Genomic DNA, 16,312 nt, shown 5'->3' on the forward strand with positions numbered 1-16,312 from the left:
TGGTGTTGTGTGATTTCTTACATTATAAAGGATGTAATAGCTGAGCACTTGGAAAACAGTGACAGGATCGGACAAAGTCAACATGGATTTACAAAAGGTAAATCGTGCTTGACTAATCTACTGGAAATTTTTGAGGATGTAACTGGTAAAATAGATAAGGGAGAACCAGTGGATGTGGTATATTTGGACTTTCAGAAGGCTTTCGATAAGGTCCCGCATAAGAGGTTAGTGTGTAAAGTTAAGGCACATGGGATTGGGGGCAAGGTATTGACTTGGATAGAGAACTGGTTGGCAGACAGAAAGCAAAGAGTTGGAATAAACGGGACTTTTTCCGAGTGGCAGGCAGTGACTAGTGGGGTACCGCAGGGATCGGACCTTGGACCCAAGCTATTCACAATATATATTAATGATCTGGATGATGGAACTAGATGTAATATCTCCAAATTTGCAGACGACACATAGCTGGGTGGGCGTGTGTGTTGTGAGGAGGATACCGAGAAACTCCAGTATGAATTGGACAGGTTGGGTGATTGGGCAGAAGCATGGCAGATGCAATATAACGTGGATAAATGTGAGGTTATCCACTTTGGTGGCAAAAACAGGAAGATAGATTATTATCTGAATGGGAATAGATTGGGAGAAGGGGAAGTGCAACGAGACCTGGGTATCCTTGTGCACCAGTCGCTGAAGGTAAGCATGCAGGTGCAGCAGGCGGTTATGAAGGCAAATGTTATTTTGGCCTTCGTAGCGAGAGGCTTTGAGTACAGGAACAAGGATGTCTTGCTGCAGTTGTACAGGGCCTTGGTGAGACCACATCTTGGGTATTGTGTGCAGTTTTGGTCACCTTACCTGAGGTAGGATGTTCTTGCCATGGAACAAGTTCAGCGAAGATTCACCAGGCTGATAACTGGGATGGCAGGTATGACGTATGAGGAGAGATTGGGTCGATTGGGCTTGTACTCGCTGTAGTTTAGAAGAATGAGAGGGGATCTCAATTAAACTTATAAAATTCTGACAGGACTGGACAGACTAGATGCAGGAAGGATGCTCCTGATGGTCGGGGAGTCCAGAACCAGGGGTCACAGTCTAAGGGTAAACGGTATGCCATTTAGGACAGAAATGAGGAGGAATTTCTTCACCCAGAGTGTGGTGAACCTGTGGAATTCTCTACCACAGAAGGCAGTAGAGGCCAATTCATTAAATATATTCAAGAAGGAGTTGGATATATTTCTTCAGGCTAAAGGGATCAAGGGGTATGGGGAGAAAGCAGGGACCGAGTACTGAATTTGGATCAGCCATGATCACATTGAATGGCGGAGCAGGCTTGAGGGGCCGAATGGCCTACTCCTGCTCCTAAATTCTATGTTACCTATGTTAATGTTGAAGGTTGGAAGCTTGCAGAAGAAGCAAGGCTTGCTGTGGACCTTAAGAGCAGCAGCAATAATGACGTCAAGTTCTGCGACTTTTTGACTGGAAACATTGAACTGCCAAGGCTTCCCACACGCTGGAAATCAATTGGCCAATTGTGGTAAATTTGTATCAATCTCACAGACCCATTTGCAATCGTGATGGAATCACTAAATTAGGGGAAACCACCAATTCCCCGCACCTGAATTAAAATTGACCCTATGGTGTTAAAAGACGATCAGACCATTCAAATGCGGTCCATGCAAGTCACGTATAACGGATATCCTTCTGTCTGTAATACCACGGGACATTATTAATTATGTAGATGCGCTCGTGCAGAAAATACCAGGGAACGCTTTTAGAACATGCCAGTGCACGAATCGTTCCTATAACAACAGCCGCGGTTTCCTCGGTGCAATATTCTGTTTTCAACTTCTGGCAACAAATGGCCACAAATCGATCGAAGGTGAAAGCGACCGTTAACAAGACAGAACTGTCTCTTGATGCATGAATTAAAGTAATGCTGAGACTGCATCCGGGAGTAATGGACAGGAAGCTACCTGGAAAATAAATAATAGGAATCCGGTTTAATATCAAAGCAGTGATAATGACCAGGAGTTCCGTCACCGCCATGGACACCAGGTACCGAGTGATACATCTGGAGAGACCGGACTTACCTCGGGGCAGGATCACAATCGCCACGAAATTAACTGTAAGAAAGAAAGACTTGCACTTAATTAGCGCATCACCGGACGTCCCACAGCGCTTTACAGACAATGACGTGCTTTTGGAAGTGCAGTTACTGATGTCAGTAAATTGGGATGTTTGTGTCATTGGTTCTGTATGGTTACAAGACACTAAATTGGGATGGTTTTTGTCTCTGGTACAGTCAGATCAGCAGCCCCAATCAACGGTGGGTTTTTTGCCCACGACTATGCCTCTATGCCAGCTTGTGAGTCTCATATTTACACTAATTTATTGCTGGGTAATATTTTATACGTATACATTTTTTGACAAATTTGTACTTGGTGTTAGGGTGAAACTGCCAAATCTGCAATTACTATTCATCCCTATTGGTCATGCCGACACAAAGAGTCATTTGTTTAGTGTAGGACTGGAGTACATGTAGGCCAGACCAGGTCGAGTGGGAGGTTCCCTTCTCTGTCTCACATTACAACAATGTAGCAGCTTTCATGCCTATTCTAATGGGAAATAGAGGAATGGCAGAGTCTCTAAGCAATTATTTTGTATCGGTCTTCACGATAGAAGGCACTAAAAAGTTCCCAATAATAATAGATAATCAAGGTGCTATAGGGAGGGAGGAACCTAAAACAATGTCTATCACTGGAAAAAAAAGTAATAAGTAATGAGCAAAAGCAAACTAATGGGGCTAAAGCCCGACAAGTCCCCTGGACCAGATGGCCTGCATCCTAGGGACTTAAAATAAGTGGCTGCAGAGATCACTGCAGAGATAGTGGATGCGTTTGTTATAATCTACGAAAATTCCCTGGCTTCTGGAGAGGTCCCAGCAGATTGGAAAACCACAAATGTTACGCCACTATTCAAGAAAGGAGGGATACAGAAGCAGGAAACTATAGGCCAGTTAGCCTACCATCTGTCATTGGGAAAATGCTGGAATCCATTTTTAAGGAGGTAATAGCAGTACATTTAGAAAATCATAAGTCAATCAAGCAGAGGCAACATGGTCTTATGAAAGGGAAATCGTGTCTGACAAATTTTCTAGAGTTCTTTGAGGATGTAACAAACAGGATGGATAAAGCGGAACCAGTTGATGTAGTGTATTTGGATTTCCAGAAGGCATTCGATAAGGTGCCACATAAAAGGTTACTGCACAAGGTAAGGTTAATGGTAATATATTGGCATGGATAGGGGATTGGCTAATTAACAGAAAACAGAGAGTCGGGATAAATGGGTCATCTTCTGGTTGGCAATCAGTAACTAGTGGGGTGCAACAGCGATCAGTGCTGGGGCCTCAACTATTTACAATCTATATTAATGACTTGGATGAAGGGACCGAGGATATTGTAGCCAAATTTGCTGATGATACAAAGATAGGTGGGTTAGCAAGTTGTGAGGAGGACACAAAAAGTCTGCAAAGGGTTATAGATAGGTTATATGAATGGGCAAACATTTGGCAGATGGAGTATAATGTGGGAAAATGTGAGTTTATCCACTTTGGAAGGAATAATGAAAAAGCAAATTATTATTTAAACGGAGTGAGACTACTAAATGATGCGGTACAAAGGGATCTGGGGGTCCTAGTATATGAAACACAGAAAGTTACCTTGCAGGTACAGCAAGTAATTCGGAAGGCTAATGGAATGTTGGCATTTATTGCAAGGGGTTGGAGTATAAAAGTAGGGAAGTTTTGATGCAACTTTAAAGGGCGCTGGTGAGACCACACCTGGAGTACTGGTCTCCATAATTAAGGAAGGATATACTTGCATTGGAAGAAATGCAGAGAAGGTTCACTAGGTTGATTCCTGGGATGAAGGGGTTGATGTATGACAGAAGATTGTGCAGGTTGGGTCTATACTCATTGGAGATTAGAAGAATGAGAAGTGATCTTATTGAAACATAAGATTCTGTGGGGCATGGACAGGCTGGACGCTGAGAGGATGTTTCCCCTAGTGGGGGTATCTAGAACTAGGAGGCACAGCATCAGAATAAGGGGTCGCCCATTTAAGACGGAGATTAGGAGGAATTTCTTCTCTCAGAGGGTTGTGAATCTTTGGAATTCTCTACCCCAGAGAGCTGTGGAAGCGGAGTCATTGAATATATTCAAGGCGGAGACTGACAGACTTTTGAACTACAAGGAAGTCAAGGGATATGGGGGGAGAGTAGGAAGATTGGATCAGCCATGTTCTTATTGAATGGCGGAGCAGGCTCCAGGGGCCGATTGGCCTACTTCTGCTCCTGTTTCTTATATTCTTATGGTCTTATTTTATCTGATGCCAGCCCACAAACGTACAGATTTATTGTATTCACCTTATCTCAATAACATTGTTTTCCAAACTCTGAAGCGCTCCATGGACAATTCTCACAATGCACAATTAATCCTGTGGTTTATACCTTCATTATTTTATTAATTCACCGAGTACATTCAGTGGATATGTGACCGCGTTCTTTAACTCCATTCTGAATTTACACTGAGTCACTGCATAAATAAAGGTGTTGGTGCAAGAACTCAACAGCTGAAGCATATTTCCGCTTTCTTGTAGAATAAATTTGGGGTCACTGAAGCCTTTGATTATATAATCATTTGTAAATCGCTCATAAAAGAACTGTACAACAAACGTCATCCACAACAGGATGAAAGTGCCCGAGATGGCGAAGAGTAAAACGATGGACTTTCTCCGGCTCTCCATCTCTGGGTCACTCTGATTCTCTCCATTGCTGTGGGCCCGGAGTCTCCTGCGGGCTCCACTGGCCACTAGAATGTATCTGACGGTCAGAGCATTGAGCAGCAAAATCAGAAGGAACGGGGCACATGGGGTCAAAATACGGTCGAACCAGTCAAACGCTCTCCATACGGGTGAGGTATAACGGATTTTCTTCAGTCTGCAATACCACGGGACATTGTTACTTATGTACATGGGCTCGTGTATAAAGTACCATGGGACGCTTTTCAGACATCCCAGCGCACAGATTGTTCCTATAACTACAGCCGCCGTTTTCTCGGTGCAATAATTTGTTTTCAACTCCTGGCAACAAATGGCCACAAATCGATCGAAGGTGAACGCGACCGTTAACCAGACCGAACTGTCTCTGGATGCATGTATTAACGCAATGTTGAGACTGCACACCGGGGTGATGGACAAGAAACTACCAGGAAAATAAATACCCGGAATCCGGTTTAATATCACAGCAGTGAGAATGACCAGGAAATCCGTCACCGCCATGGACACCAGGTACCGAGTGATGCATCTGGAGAGACCGCACCTTCCTCGGGACAGGATCACAATCGCCACTAAATTGACTGCAAGGTTAGAGAGAGATGAAGAATTAGAGTAAGCTCCAAAGAAGTGTTAGGTTGACCGGAATTATGCAAAAATAGCAGCTTTGTTAGCTGAAGCGACGAAAACAGTGTAATAATCCAAAGTGGGAGTGGGACAGACCGCCAGTTCGGGTGAATGAAAGTTAATAATTTTCATTTATAATGGGGATCCATAAGGGAACAAATCCAGTCAAACAATTTTATACGTTTCAAATGGATTAAAAGAGTGGACTGTGCAATGATAATTAAAATAACCCGTACCTGCCTGAGGAGGGACAGAGCAGCGTTTTTAGGAAAGATGTCAGGAGCAGCGAGTGTGGAAGTCCAGTGAAGGATCGAACCAATGGTCGGGGTTATAAAATGGAACAGAAGCCCGGGATTAACGTGTTCCCGGAATAAGGCTTATTAATAAACTAGTCACTTATTTGAAGGTTTCGAATTGTTGACCTTTAGCTTACCTTCAATAAGTCGATTCGTTGAAGCCAATCAGCGTAAAGTAAATCATTAAATCATCTCAGCAATTGATTGATATGTTGGATTGATTAATGCTGCATTTGTCAACAAATGGTTCACCTATCATTATTAATCAACAGTCAATGATTCACATATTCATTACATTCATCGGATGAGACGTTTAACCGAGGCCCCGTCTGATCTCTCAGGTGGACTTATAAGATCCCATGGCACTATATCGAAGAAAAGCAGGGGAATTATCCCGGGTATCCTGGCCAATATTTATTCCTCAATCACATAGGATATACGGCACAGAAACAGGCCATTCTGCTCAACCAGTCCAGTCCAACATCACTAAAACAGATTACCTGGTCGTTATCACATTGCTGTTTGTGGGAGCTTGCTGTGTGTAAATTGGCTGCCGCGTTTCCTACATTACAACAGTGACCACACTTCAAAAGTACTTCATTGGCTGTAAAACGCGTTTTGACGTCCCGAGGTCGTGAAAGTGGCTATATAAATGCATGTAGTTCTTGAAAGCAGTCATCAATTATTTGTATATCTATGCGGACCAATTTGAATTGCAGAAAATTAACGCGAGTTAATTAATTTAATTTAGTTGCTGCAGCCATGCCTCTCAAATGATGCCCCTTTGTTTTCTCATAGGGTGTTCAGTTCTGAGACGGTCGGAAGACCACTTTCGCTGTACTCATCATCCACCCATATGATCTGGGGCTCTTCAGTTCAGTGGTGGGGTTGGCTTTGAACAGATAGGCAGCGTTTCTGCATTTTGTACAATAGTACACCTGTTGGAATTCGATGTTTGTCTCACACCCGATGTACAAATTAAAGACATGACTGCGGATCTTCCACAGCGACTGAAGAATTACACTGTAAACAACTTGAATATATAGAACGCCAAGGCACCTGGGGGCTGAGAGCGCCCTCACAACCGCACCCCAGCTTGAGCCAATCCGCAGGAGAAAAGGGAAGATAAATCAGACAGATTCATCAATTACAGTAATGTGATAATACCACTGAAATAAAATATGAATAACGTGATAAAAAAGTATGAACACGGTTTCTCAGTGTGCTGTTGGTATCTAGCCTGCTTGTGCACTGCAGTGATATGATGTGCAATAAAAATTGTCATTTAAAGCAATCACGTTTCCCAGTCACACCCAGCTGCAACCGATTGCTCGGAGTCGCGCCAGGGGATGAGAGCAGGTGGGAACAGAGCTTAGATCCCTGGAACTGAGGGAGGTGAAATATTATTCGACTTGATTTCAACGCAATTGTTATACGTACATGTAATTCAGTTTAAAAACACAAAGATATTTTTGTAGTTAAATTGTCTCCATCTATCCACAATCGTCCAGAAACAGTTAAACGGGAGCAAGGCGGGAGCTGGTGGATAGTTCGCCCGCTCCTCACAGCGTGGTGGTTGTGGAAAATGGAGACACATTTCGAAGTGTTATTTCGAGGTGTGTGTTCGGGTCGGCTTATTTCACTCTGCACCACTACACAGGCCGAGTACAACCATGAAAGTACCCTCTTACCCTTTCTAGATCTTTTCATCGCTAACTGCCATCGTGACATCAGCCGCCTCCATTTCTCTGCTCCCCTCACTCACGCCAACCTACCTCCCTCTGAACTTGCAGCACTCCATTCTCTTAGATCCAACCCTGACATTGTCATTAAAACTGCTGACAAGAGTGGTGCTGTTGTTGTTTGGCGAATCGACCTCTACTGTATGGAGACTGATCGCCAACTCTCCAACACCTCCTCCTACCTCTGCCTGGACCATGACCCCACTAGCAAACATCAAGCCACCGTTTCCAAGGCAGTCACTGACCTCATCTCCTCTGGAGATCTTCCCCCCGTGGCCACCAGCCTCATAGTTCCCCAACCCTGCACATCCCGCTTCTACCTCCTTCCCAAGATCCACAAACGGGACTGCCCTGGTAGACCCATCGTTTCAGCCTGTTCTTGCCCCACCGAACTTATCTCTTCCTATCTCGACTCTATCTATTCTCCCCTTGTCCAGTCTCTTCCCACCTACATCCGCATCTCTTCGGACGCACTCTGCCACTTTAACAGTTTCCAGTTTCCTGGCCCCAACCGGCTCCTTTTCACCATGGACATACAATCCCTCTACACGTCCATCCACCACCAGTATAGCCTGAGGGCGCTCCGCTTCTCCCTTGAATAGAGGCTTGAACAGTCCCCATCCACCACTACCCTCCTCCGCCTGGCTGAACTTGTTCTCACATTGAACAACTTCTCCTTTGAATCAACTCATTTCACCAAATCAAAGGTGTTGCTATGGGTACCCGAATGGGTCCCAGCTATGCCTGCCTTTTCGTGGGATATGTGGAACACTCTTTGTTCCAGTCCTACACGGGTCCACTCCCGCACCTCTTTTTCTGGCACATTGATGACTGCATCAGTGCCATTTCCTGCTCTCGCCCTGAACTAGACAATTTCATTCACTTTGCCTCCAATTTCCAGCCTTCCCTCACCTTCACATGGTCCATCTACGACTCTTCCCTTCCCTCCCTCGACTTCTCCATCTCCATCTCTGGGGATAGCTTATTGACCAACATTCGCTACAAGCCCACTGACTCCCACAGCTACCTGGACTACACTTCCTCCCACCCCGCCTCCTGTAAGGACTCAATTCCATTCTCCCAGTTTCTCCGTCTCAGCCGCATCTGCTCCAACGATGCCACCTGCCACACCAGTGCTTCCGACATATCTTCCTTTTTCCTCAACCAAGGATTCCCCTCTACCGTGGTTGACACGGCCCTCGACCGTGTCCGTTCTATCTCCCGCACATCTGCCCTCACCCATGCCCCTTCCTCCTGGAACCATGACAGAGTTCCCCTTGTCCTCACCTTTCACACCACCAGCCTCCACATTCAACGGATCATCCTACGCCATTTCCGCCACCTCCAATATGATCCCATCACCAAATGCATCTTCCCCTCCCCTCCCCTTTCAGCATTCCATAGGGACCGCTCCCTCCGAGACACCCTAGTCCACTCCTCTATCACCCCCAGCACCCCTTACCCTTCACTCAGCATCTTCCCGTGCAAGTGCAGGAGATGCAACACCTGCCCTTATACCTCACCCCTTCCCACTGTCCAGGGCCCCAAACACCCCTTCCAGGTGAAACAGCGATTTACTTGTACTTCTTGCATTCTAGTATGCTGTGTTCGCTGCTCACGATGTGGTCTCCTCTACATTGGGGAGACCAAACGCAGATTGGGTGACTGCTTTGCGGGACACCTCTGTTCAGTTTGTAAGGGTGACCCTGAGCTTCCGGTCACCTGTCATTTTAATTCACTGCCTCATTCCCACTCAGGCCTCACTGTACTTGGGCTCTTGCATTGTTCCACGGAAGCACAGTGTAAACTCGAGGAACAGCACCTCATCTTCCGATTAGGCACTTATCAGCCTTCCGGACTCAATATAGAGTTCAACAATTTCAGATCATAACCTCGGCCCCCATTACATTTTTACTTATTTTTTATCCCCACCTTTGTTATGGCCCTTTCCCACCCTTTTTTTTCTCTCTCCCACATGGCAGCTGTCTCTCATTCTGCCAGGTCATTTCACACCTAATCTAGAGCCGTCTTTTGTCTCCACTAGTCCTATCACCATCTCGTCTCGTTTTGAATACCTCTTAACGTCTCTTCACTTCTCTTTTGTTCTCTCCCAGCCTGGCCTTTCAATCTATTTCATTTCCTGTGCCTTTCCAGTCTTGACAACGAGTTTGACCCGAAACGTTGACTCTATTTTGTCTCCACGGATGTTGCCTGGCCTGCTGAGTTTTTCCAGCATTTTCTGTTGTTATTTCGGGTTTCCAGCATCCGCAGTATTTTGCTATCATACATGAAAGTAAACAACCGGCATAAACACTTGAAGGTAATTGCAATCAACTGTCGCACTGAACTACAGTCCTTCTATGTGTAACATCGGTCGAACCAATCCCGCTGTACAGACGACTCCGGGGGGAACACATTGCACAAAGTGTGGCCAATAACAAGTTACTGAGACGATCCAGATAACTAACGCTTTTTACAATCAATATCTTACTGCAATACTTTACCTGGCACAGCGATAGCTGCAAGGACAGTGTAGTAAATGGCATATACTAGGCCTCTGGGTGGGGCGTGCATTTTCTGTGAGAAGCAGCAACGTCTATTCCGGATCCCACACACGCTCTGTTCGACATTTAAAGGATCCCTTATTATACCTGATGTGAACCCTCCGAGACACAATTAGATGACATCACCATAAGTGTTAGTTACAATCATTGCACAAACAAGTTAGGTGACATCACCATTGGTGTTAGTTATAGTCATTGGACAAACAGATGAATGCACCGGATTTGACTCTGATTTCTGTTGCAGTAGAATGGACAAAACTGGACGCCACCGAGTTCTAAATGAAAACGCCGAATAGCTACAATGTGAGCTGAACACTGGAGTCACATTGCAATTTTCTGGTGTTTTTCCTTTAAACTTCTGCCGAAAGGAAATGTAGAATACTTGATATCAGCATGTAGCAACTGTTCAAAGAGAAAATGGAAGCCCCTTTAGATTGTCTGTTCAATGGTTCGAAGGTGGCTCCATATTGTTAACAGTTATGGTTTTCCCACATTTCAACAGTGACTACACTTCAAAAAAGTACTTCATTGGCCGTAAAGCGCTTTGGGACGTCCCATAGTCGTGCAAGGCACTATATAAATGCAAGTCTTTCTTTCCTTCTTTATTTAAGCATAAGTGAAACTTAATACACCCACTATTGGAGCAGCAGTTTACAAAGTACGATACAGAATTATATTGCTCGTCATTGTCCTTTGGGTAGTAGGCGTGGCCCAATCCTGGTTCCCTCTACTCACAGGAGCATCTGCACCTGTCTGGATCAGTGCCCTTCCTGGCCCGTCTAGTCTGAGAATGACACAAACCCACTAGGATATACCCCCAGAACCTGAACTACAGAAAGATCCATCTAATCATGTATTTTCCTTAACCCTGCATTCTACCCAATCAAGAACCCGGGAAGCTCTGCCTCCCACCACAGGCTTTGGGCCCCCGTAATCTCCTTAGCACAAGATCTTTCTGTTCTTGGTTTCCATGTTGATGACGCAACCTTGATGACAAGGGCTTCCAATTAGAGTCTCATTTTTCACATGATTTCTGCTAATCCTCACAGAAGAGAAAGAAGGCTACATTAATAAAACTATACTAACTTAATAAAAACTATAAACTGGCACTCTTAATATTAAACTACGGTCTAGCAAAGCTTAATCCTGAAAATTAGTAACAAGGGATTTAGAGTTGATTATGATTCCATGGCTCACTAATTTTCACATTCCCACAGATGTGGAACCAATGAGATAAAACTCAGAAAGCTCTGAGCCTACCCTGTCCTTTTCCCTTGCCTTTATAGAAAAATCCTGGAACTCCCACCCTAACAGCACTGTAGGAGTACCTTCACCACACGGACTGCAGCAGTTCAAGTAGGCAGCTCGCCACCACCTTCTCAACGGCAACTAGGGATGGACAATAAATGCCGGCCTTGCCAGCGGCGCCCATATCCCCAAAATGAATTTAAAACAAATAACAGTTGTATTTAGATAATTAAAGAGGGAACTTGTGACGCACCCAGAACCTTCAGTCAGCAGGAATCAAAGGCAGTATGATTTCTGCAGAAAGAAGCTTGTCAGAGAAAAGCCTAGGGACATTTAACTCTTGCCATGCCTAATCCCTCAAAATACCTTCAAAAGCTCATATTCTTACAGTGTGCCTCACAAACTGGCCCAGTTACACACAATCCCCCATTTGTGGGAGAAAGGTTACTTCTGCAATGGAACACTTCTGGGCATTAATCATTTTTGTACTTGTTACGAATCATAGAATCGTAGATTGATACAGCACAGCAGCTGGCTATTCGGCCCATCGTGCCGATTAAAGTGCTATCCAATCGGTCCCAACCGCCTGCTCTTTCCATGTAGCTCTCCGAATGTTCTCCTTTCAAGTATTTATCCAAATTCTATTTGAAAGTTTCTATTGAATCTACTTCCACTACCATTTCAGGCAATGCATTCCAGATCATACTTACTCGCTAAACAAATTATTGTTCCTCCTGCCATCTCTGGTTCCGTTGCCAATTACATTAAATCTGTGTCCTCTGGTTAGCGACCCTTCAGTCACTGGAAACAGTTTCTCCTTTTTTAGTCTGTCAAAGTCATTCATAATTTTGAACACCTGTATCAAAACTCCTCCTGGTCTTCTCTACTCCAAGGAGACCAATCCCAGTTACTCTAGTCTCTTCACGTAACTTATTTATTTCATCCATGGAACCATTCTAGTAAATATTTTAGAAAAATAGGAGCACAATTAGACCATTCGGCCCTTCCAGCCTGCTACGCCATTCAACACGGTCATGCCTGATCCTCTATCTCAATACCATATTCCCGCTCTCTCCCCATACCGCTGATGCCTTTTGTGTCTAGAAATGCATCTATCTCCTTCTTAAATATATTCAGTGACTTGGCCTCCACAGCCTTTTGTGCTAGAGAATTCCACAGGTTCACCACCCTCTGACTAAAGAACTCTCTCCTCATCTCAGTCCTGTATGTCCTACCCCGTATCCTGAGACGAGGACCCGTCGTTCTAGATGACACAGCCAGGGGAAACATCCTCCCTCCATCCAGTCTGTCTAGCCCTGTCAGAATTTTATATGTTTCAATGAAATATTCTCTCATTCTTCTAAACTCTAGTGAATAGAGGCCTAGTTGACACAATCTCTCCTCATATTACATTTGGTTCCCTCATCCAAATCATTGATATATATTGTGAATAGCTGGGGCCCACGCATTGATCCCTGCGGTACCCCACTAATCACCGCCTGCCACCCTGAAAAGACGCATTTATTCCTACTCTCTGTTTCCTGTCTGTTAACCAATTTTGAATCCATGCTAGTATATTACCCCCAATCCCATGTGCTTTAATTTTGCACACTAACCTCTTATGTGGGAATTTGTCAAAGGCCTTCTGAAAATCCAAATACACCACATCCACTTGCTCTCCCTTATCTATTCTACCAGTTACATCCTCAAAAACTCCAGTAGTTTTGCCAAACACGATTTCCCTTTCATAAATCCATGTTGACTTTGTCTAGTCCCGCTGATATTTTCTAAGCGTCCTGTTAGCACATCCTTCATAATAGACTCTAGCATTTTCCATACTACTGATGTTAGGCTAACCAGTCTGTAGTTCCCTGTTTTCTCACCCTCCTTTTCTCAATAGTGGGGTTACATTTGCCACCCTCCAATCTGCAGGAGCTGTTCCATAATCTATAGAATTTTGGAAGATGACAACCAATGTATCCATTATTTCCATGGTTACTTCTTTTAGTACGCTGGGATGCAGATTATCATGCCCTGGGGACTAATCGGCTCTCAGTCCCATAATTTCTCCAGTGTGGCGGAGCCACTAAAAGACTCAGATCGTTTGTATATAATTCCCTTTAACAACATGTTAGCTACAGCCTGAGTCTGTATCTTTGTTTATACTGTTTACTTGTACAGAGCGTGATTACTTTAACAGCGCGGGTAAACGCGGTGACGTCACACCGTACATCACGTGATCCCCCACCAGCCAGCAGTCCTCATGGAGCCTCCGAACTGAATACACTACACTCGATGTTCTCCTGCAGTTACTTGTTTAAACCTGTTAGTTTCCATTAAACTTCATTTTGTTTGAGCGCCTGAGTGAACCTCAGTCTTTGGATAGGAACTAGACATTACTACATTGGTGACCCCGACTTTTGCGAATGGTTTTTGCAGGAGATAATCAACATGGAAACGAACGCCATTACCTTGAAGCTACCGCAGTTCTGGGAGCAACAACCAGCTGCGTGGTTCATCCAGGCTGAAGCCCAGTTCACCATCAGGGACATCGTTGCGGATCAGACCCGTTATTATTATGTGGTCTCTGCCCTCGACAGCACCACAGCCTTGCGGGTCGTCAGCCTACTCGGTAGTCTGTCTACTGATCGCAAGTATGACACCTTAAAGGCGCGGTTGCTGCAGGTCTTCCGGCTCATGAAGTCGGAGCGCACCCGCTGGCTGCTCGCTATGTCCAGCCTCAGGGACTCCAAGCCGTCCGAGCTTATGAGCCAGATGCTCATGCTCCTCCGGTCCGAGCCAGAATGCTTCCTCTTCAGGGAGCTATTCCTCTGCCTACTTCCTGCAATATGTGGGAGCTGGTGAACACCATTGATGCTCACGGTGATCACATTTGCAGTAAGTGTTGGCTGCTCGAGGAACTCCGGCTCCGTGTTGAAGAGCTGGAGACCGAGCTTCAAACACTGAGACACATCAGGGAGGGGGAGAGTTACCTGGACTCTGTGTATCATGAGGTAGTCACACCAATTAGATTAATTAATTCAGATGTAGTCCGTGGCCAGGGTCAGGATGGTGTGACTAGAAGTGAGGCAGGTACGGGGATCCAGGAGGTAGTGTTGGAGGAGCCGCAGCCCTTGCACTTGTCCAACAGATTTGAGGCTCTTACTCCCTGTGGGGACAGGAGCAGGGACTGCAGGGAGGATGAGCAACCTGGCCACAGCACCGTGGAGCAGGGGGCCATTCAAGTGGGGGGAGTTAAAAGAAATGTTGTAGTGGTAGGGGATAGTATCGTTAGGGGGATAGATAGAGTTCTTTGCAGCCGAGAGCGAGAGTCCCAAGGCTGTGTTGCCTGCCCGGTGCCAGGGTTAAGGACATCTCCTCTGGACTGGAGAGAAACTTGGAGTGGGAGGGGGAGGATCCAGTTGTCGTGGTCCATGTTGGTACCAATGACATAGAGAGGACAAGGAAGGAGGTTCTGCTGAGGGAGTTTGAGCAGCTAGGGGCCAAATTAAAAAGCTGAACCACAAGGGTAATATCTGGATTATTACCTGAGCCACGAGCGAATTTGGCTAGGACAAATAAGAATTAGAGAGTTAAATGCGTGGCTCAAAGACTGGTGTGGGAGAAATAGGTTTTGTTTCCTGGGACACTGGCACCAGTACTGGGGCAGGAGGGAGCTGTTCCATTGGGATGGGCTTCACTTGGCCAGTGCTGGGACTAGAGTGCTGGTGGATCATATAACTAGGGCTGTAGAGAGGGCTTTAAACTAACTAGTGGGGGGAGGTTCCTAGAGAGCAAATAATAAAAATGACAACAGAGAAGGTAATAGACTTAGGTAGCAGTGGGGAAATTAAAAACCAGAGCGTGTCAGGAAGGGGCAGAAGGTATGGAGTTAAAGGTAAAGTAATAAAAAGGGCAATAGCAGGAACTAAGTGTCACAAAACATCTTTGAAAGTTCTCTATCTGAATGCACGTAGCATTCCTAACAAAATAGACGAATTAATGGCACAAATAATTACATATGGGTATGATCTTGTGGCCATTACAGAAACATGGCTGCAGGGTGACAATGCCTGGGAATTAAACATACCAGGTTATTTAACGATCAGGAAGGACAGGCAGGAAGGAAGGGGAGGTGGGGTGGCTATGTTAATAAAGGAAGGAATCACTGTAATACAGAGAAATGATATTGGGTCAAAAGTTTGGGTGGAGGTAAGGAATAATAAGGGGAAAAAAACACTAGTGGGCATAGTCTATAGGCCTCCGAACAGTGGCAACTCTGTTGGACGGAGCATCAATCAGGAAATAGTTGAGGCTTGTAATAAGGGAACATCTATAATTATGGGGGATTTCAACTATCATATTAATTGGACAAATCAAATTGGGCAGAGCAGCCTTGAGGATGAGTTCATTGAGTGTATTAGGGATGGGTTTCTTGAGCAGTATGTAACTGAACCGACCAGGGGGCAAGCAACCTTAGATCTGGTCCTGTGTAATGAGACGGGATTAATTAAAAATGTCCTAGTAAAGGATCCCCTTGGAATGAGTGACCATAACATGGTTGAATTCCATATTCAATTAGAGGGTGAGAAGGTTGGATCTCAAACAAGCGTGCTAAGCTTGAATAAAGGAGACTATGAAGGTATGAGAGCGGAATTGAGTAGAGTGGATTGGGAAAATAGGTTAAAGGGTAAGACGATACATGATCAGTGGTGTACATTTAAGGAGTTATTTTACAACTTCCAAAAAATATATATTCCACTGAGAAGAAAAGGGTGTAAAAGAAAAGATAGCAATCCGTGGCTAAGTAAAGAAATTAAGGATAGTATTCGAATAAAAACAAGTGCATATAAGGTAGCCAAATCTAGTGGGAGGATAGAGGATTGGGAAAACTTTAAAAGACAGCAAAAAATAACAAAAAGATTGATTAAGAAAGGGAAGATAGGTTATGAAAGTAAATTAGCAAAAAATATAAAAACAGACAGTAAGAGTTTTTATAGTTATATAAAAAG

The 16,312-nt window shown here is 44.7% G+C and overlaps 1 protein-coding gene across 1 annotated transcript; it reads right to left on the bottom strand.

Moving 5' to 3' along the window:
* Positions 1-1,674: 1,674 nt before the first annotated feature.
* Positions 1,675-5,456, bottom strand: LOC147119823 (putative G protein-coupled receptor 139; the record flags this gene model as incomplete). Its single annotated transcript, XM_085984154.1, has 2 exons — positions 1,675-1,967; positions 4,523-5,456. Coding segments are annotated over 2 exons (1,227 nt in total), but the record flags the coding sequence as incomplete, so codon positions are not given.
* Between the last annotated feature and the right edge of the window lie 10,856 nt (positions 5,457-16,312).

This window comes from Somniosus microcephalus, chromosome 4, assembly GCF_052327205.1.
Source record: "Somniosus microcephalus isolate GS21.2 chromosome 4, FLI_Smic_1.0, whole genome shotgun sequence".
Classification (NCBI taxonomy): Eukaryota; Metazoa; Chordata; class Chondrichthyes; order Squaliformes; family Somniosidae; genus Somniosus; species Somniosus microcephalus.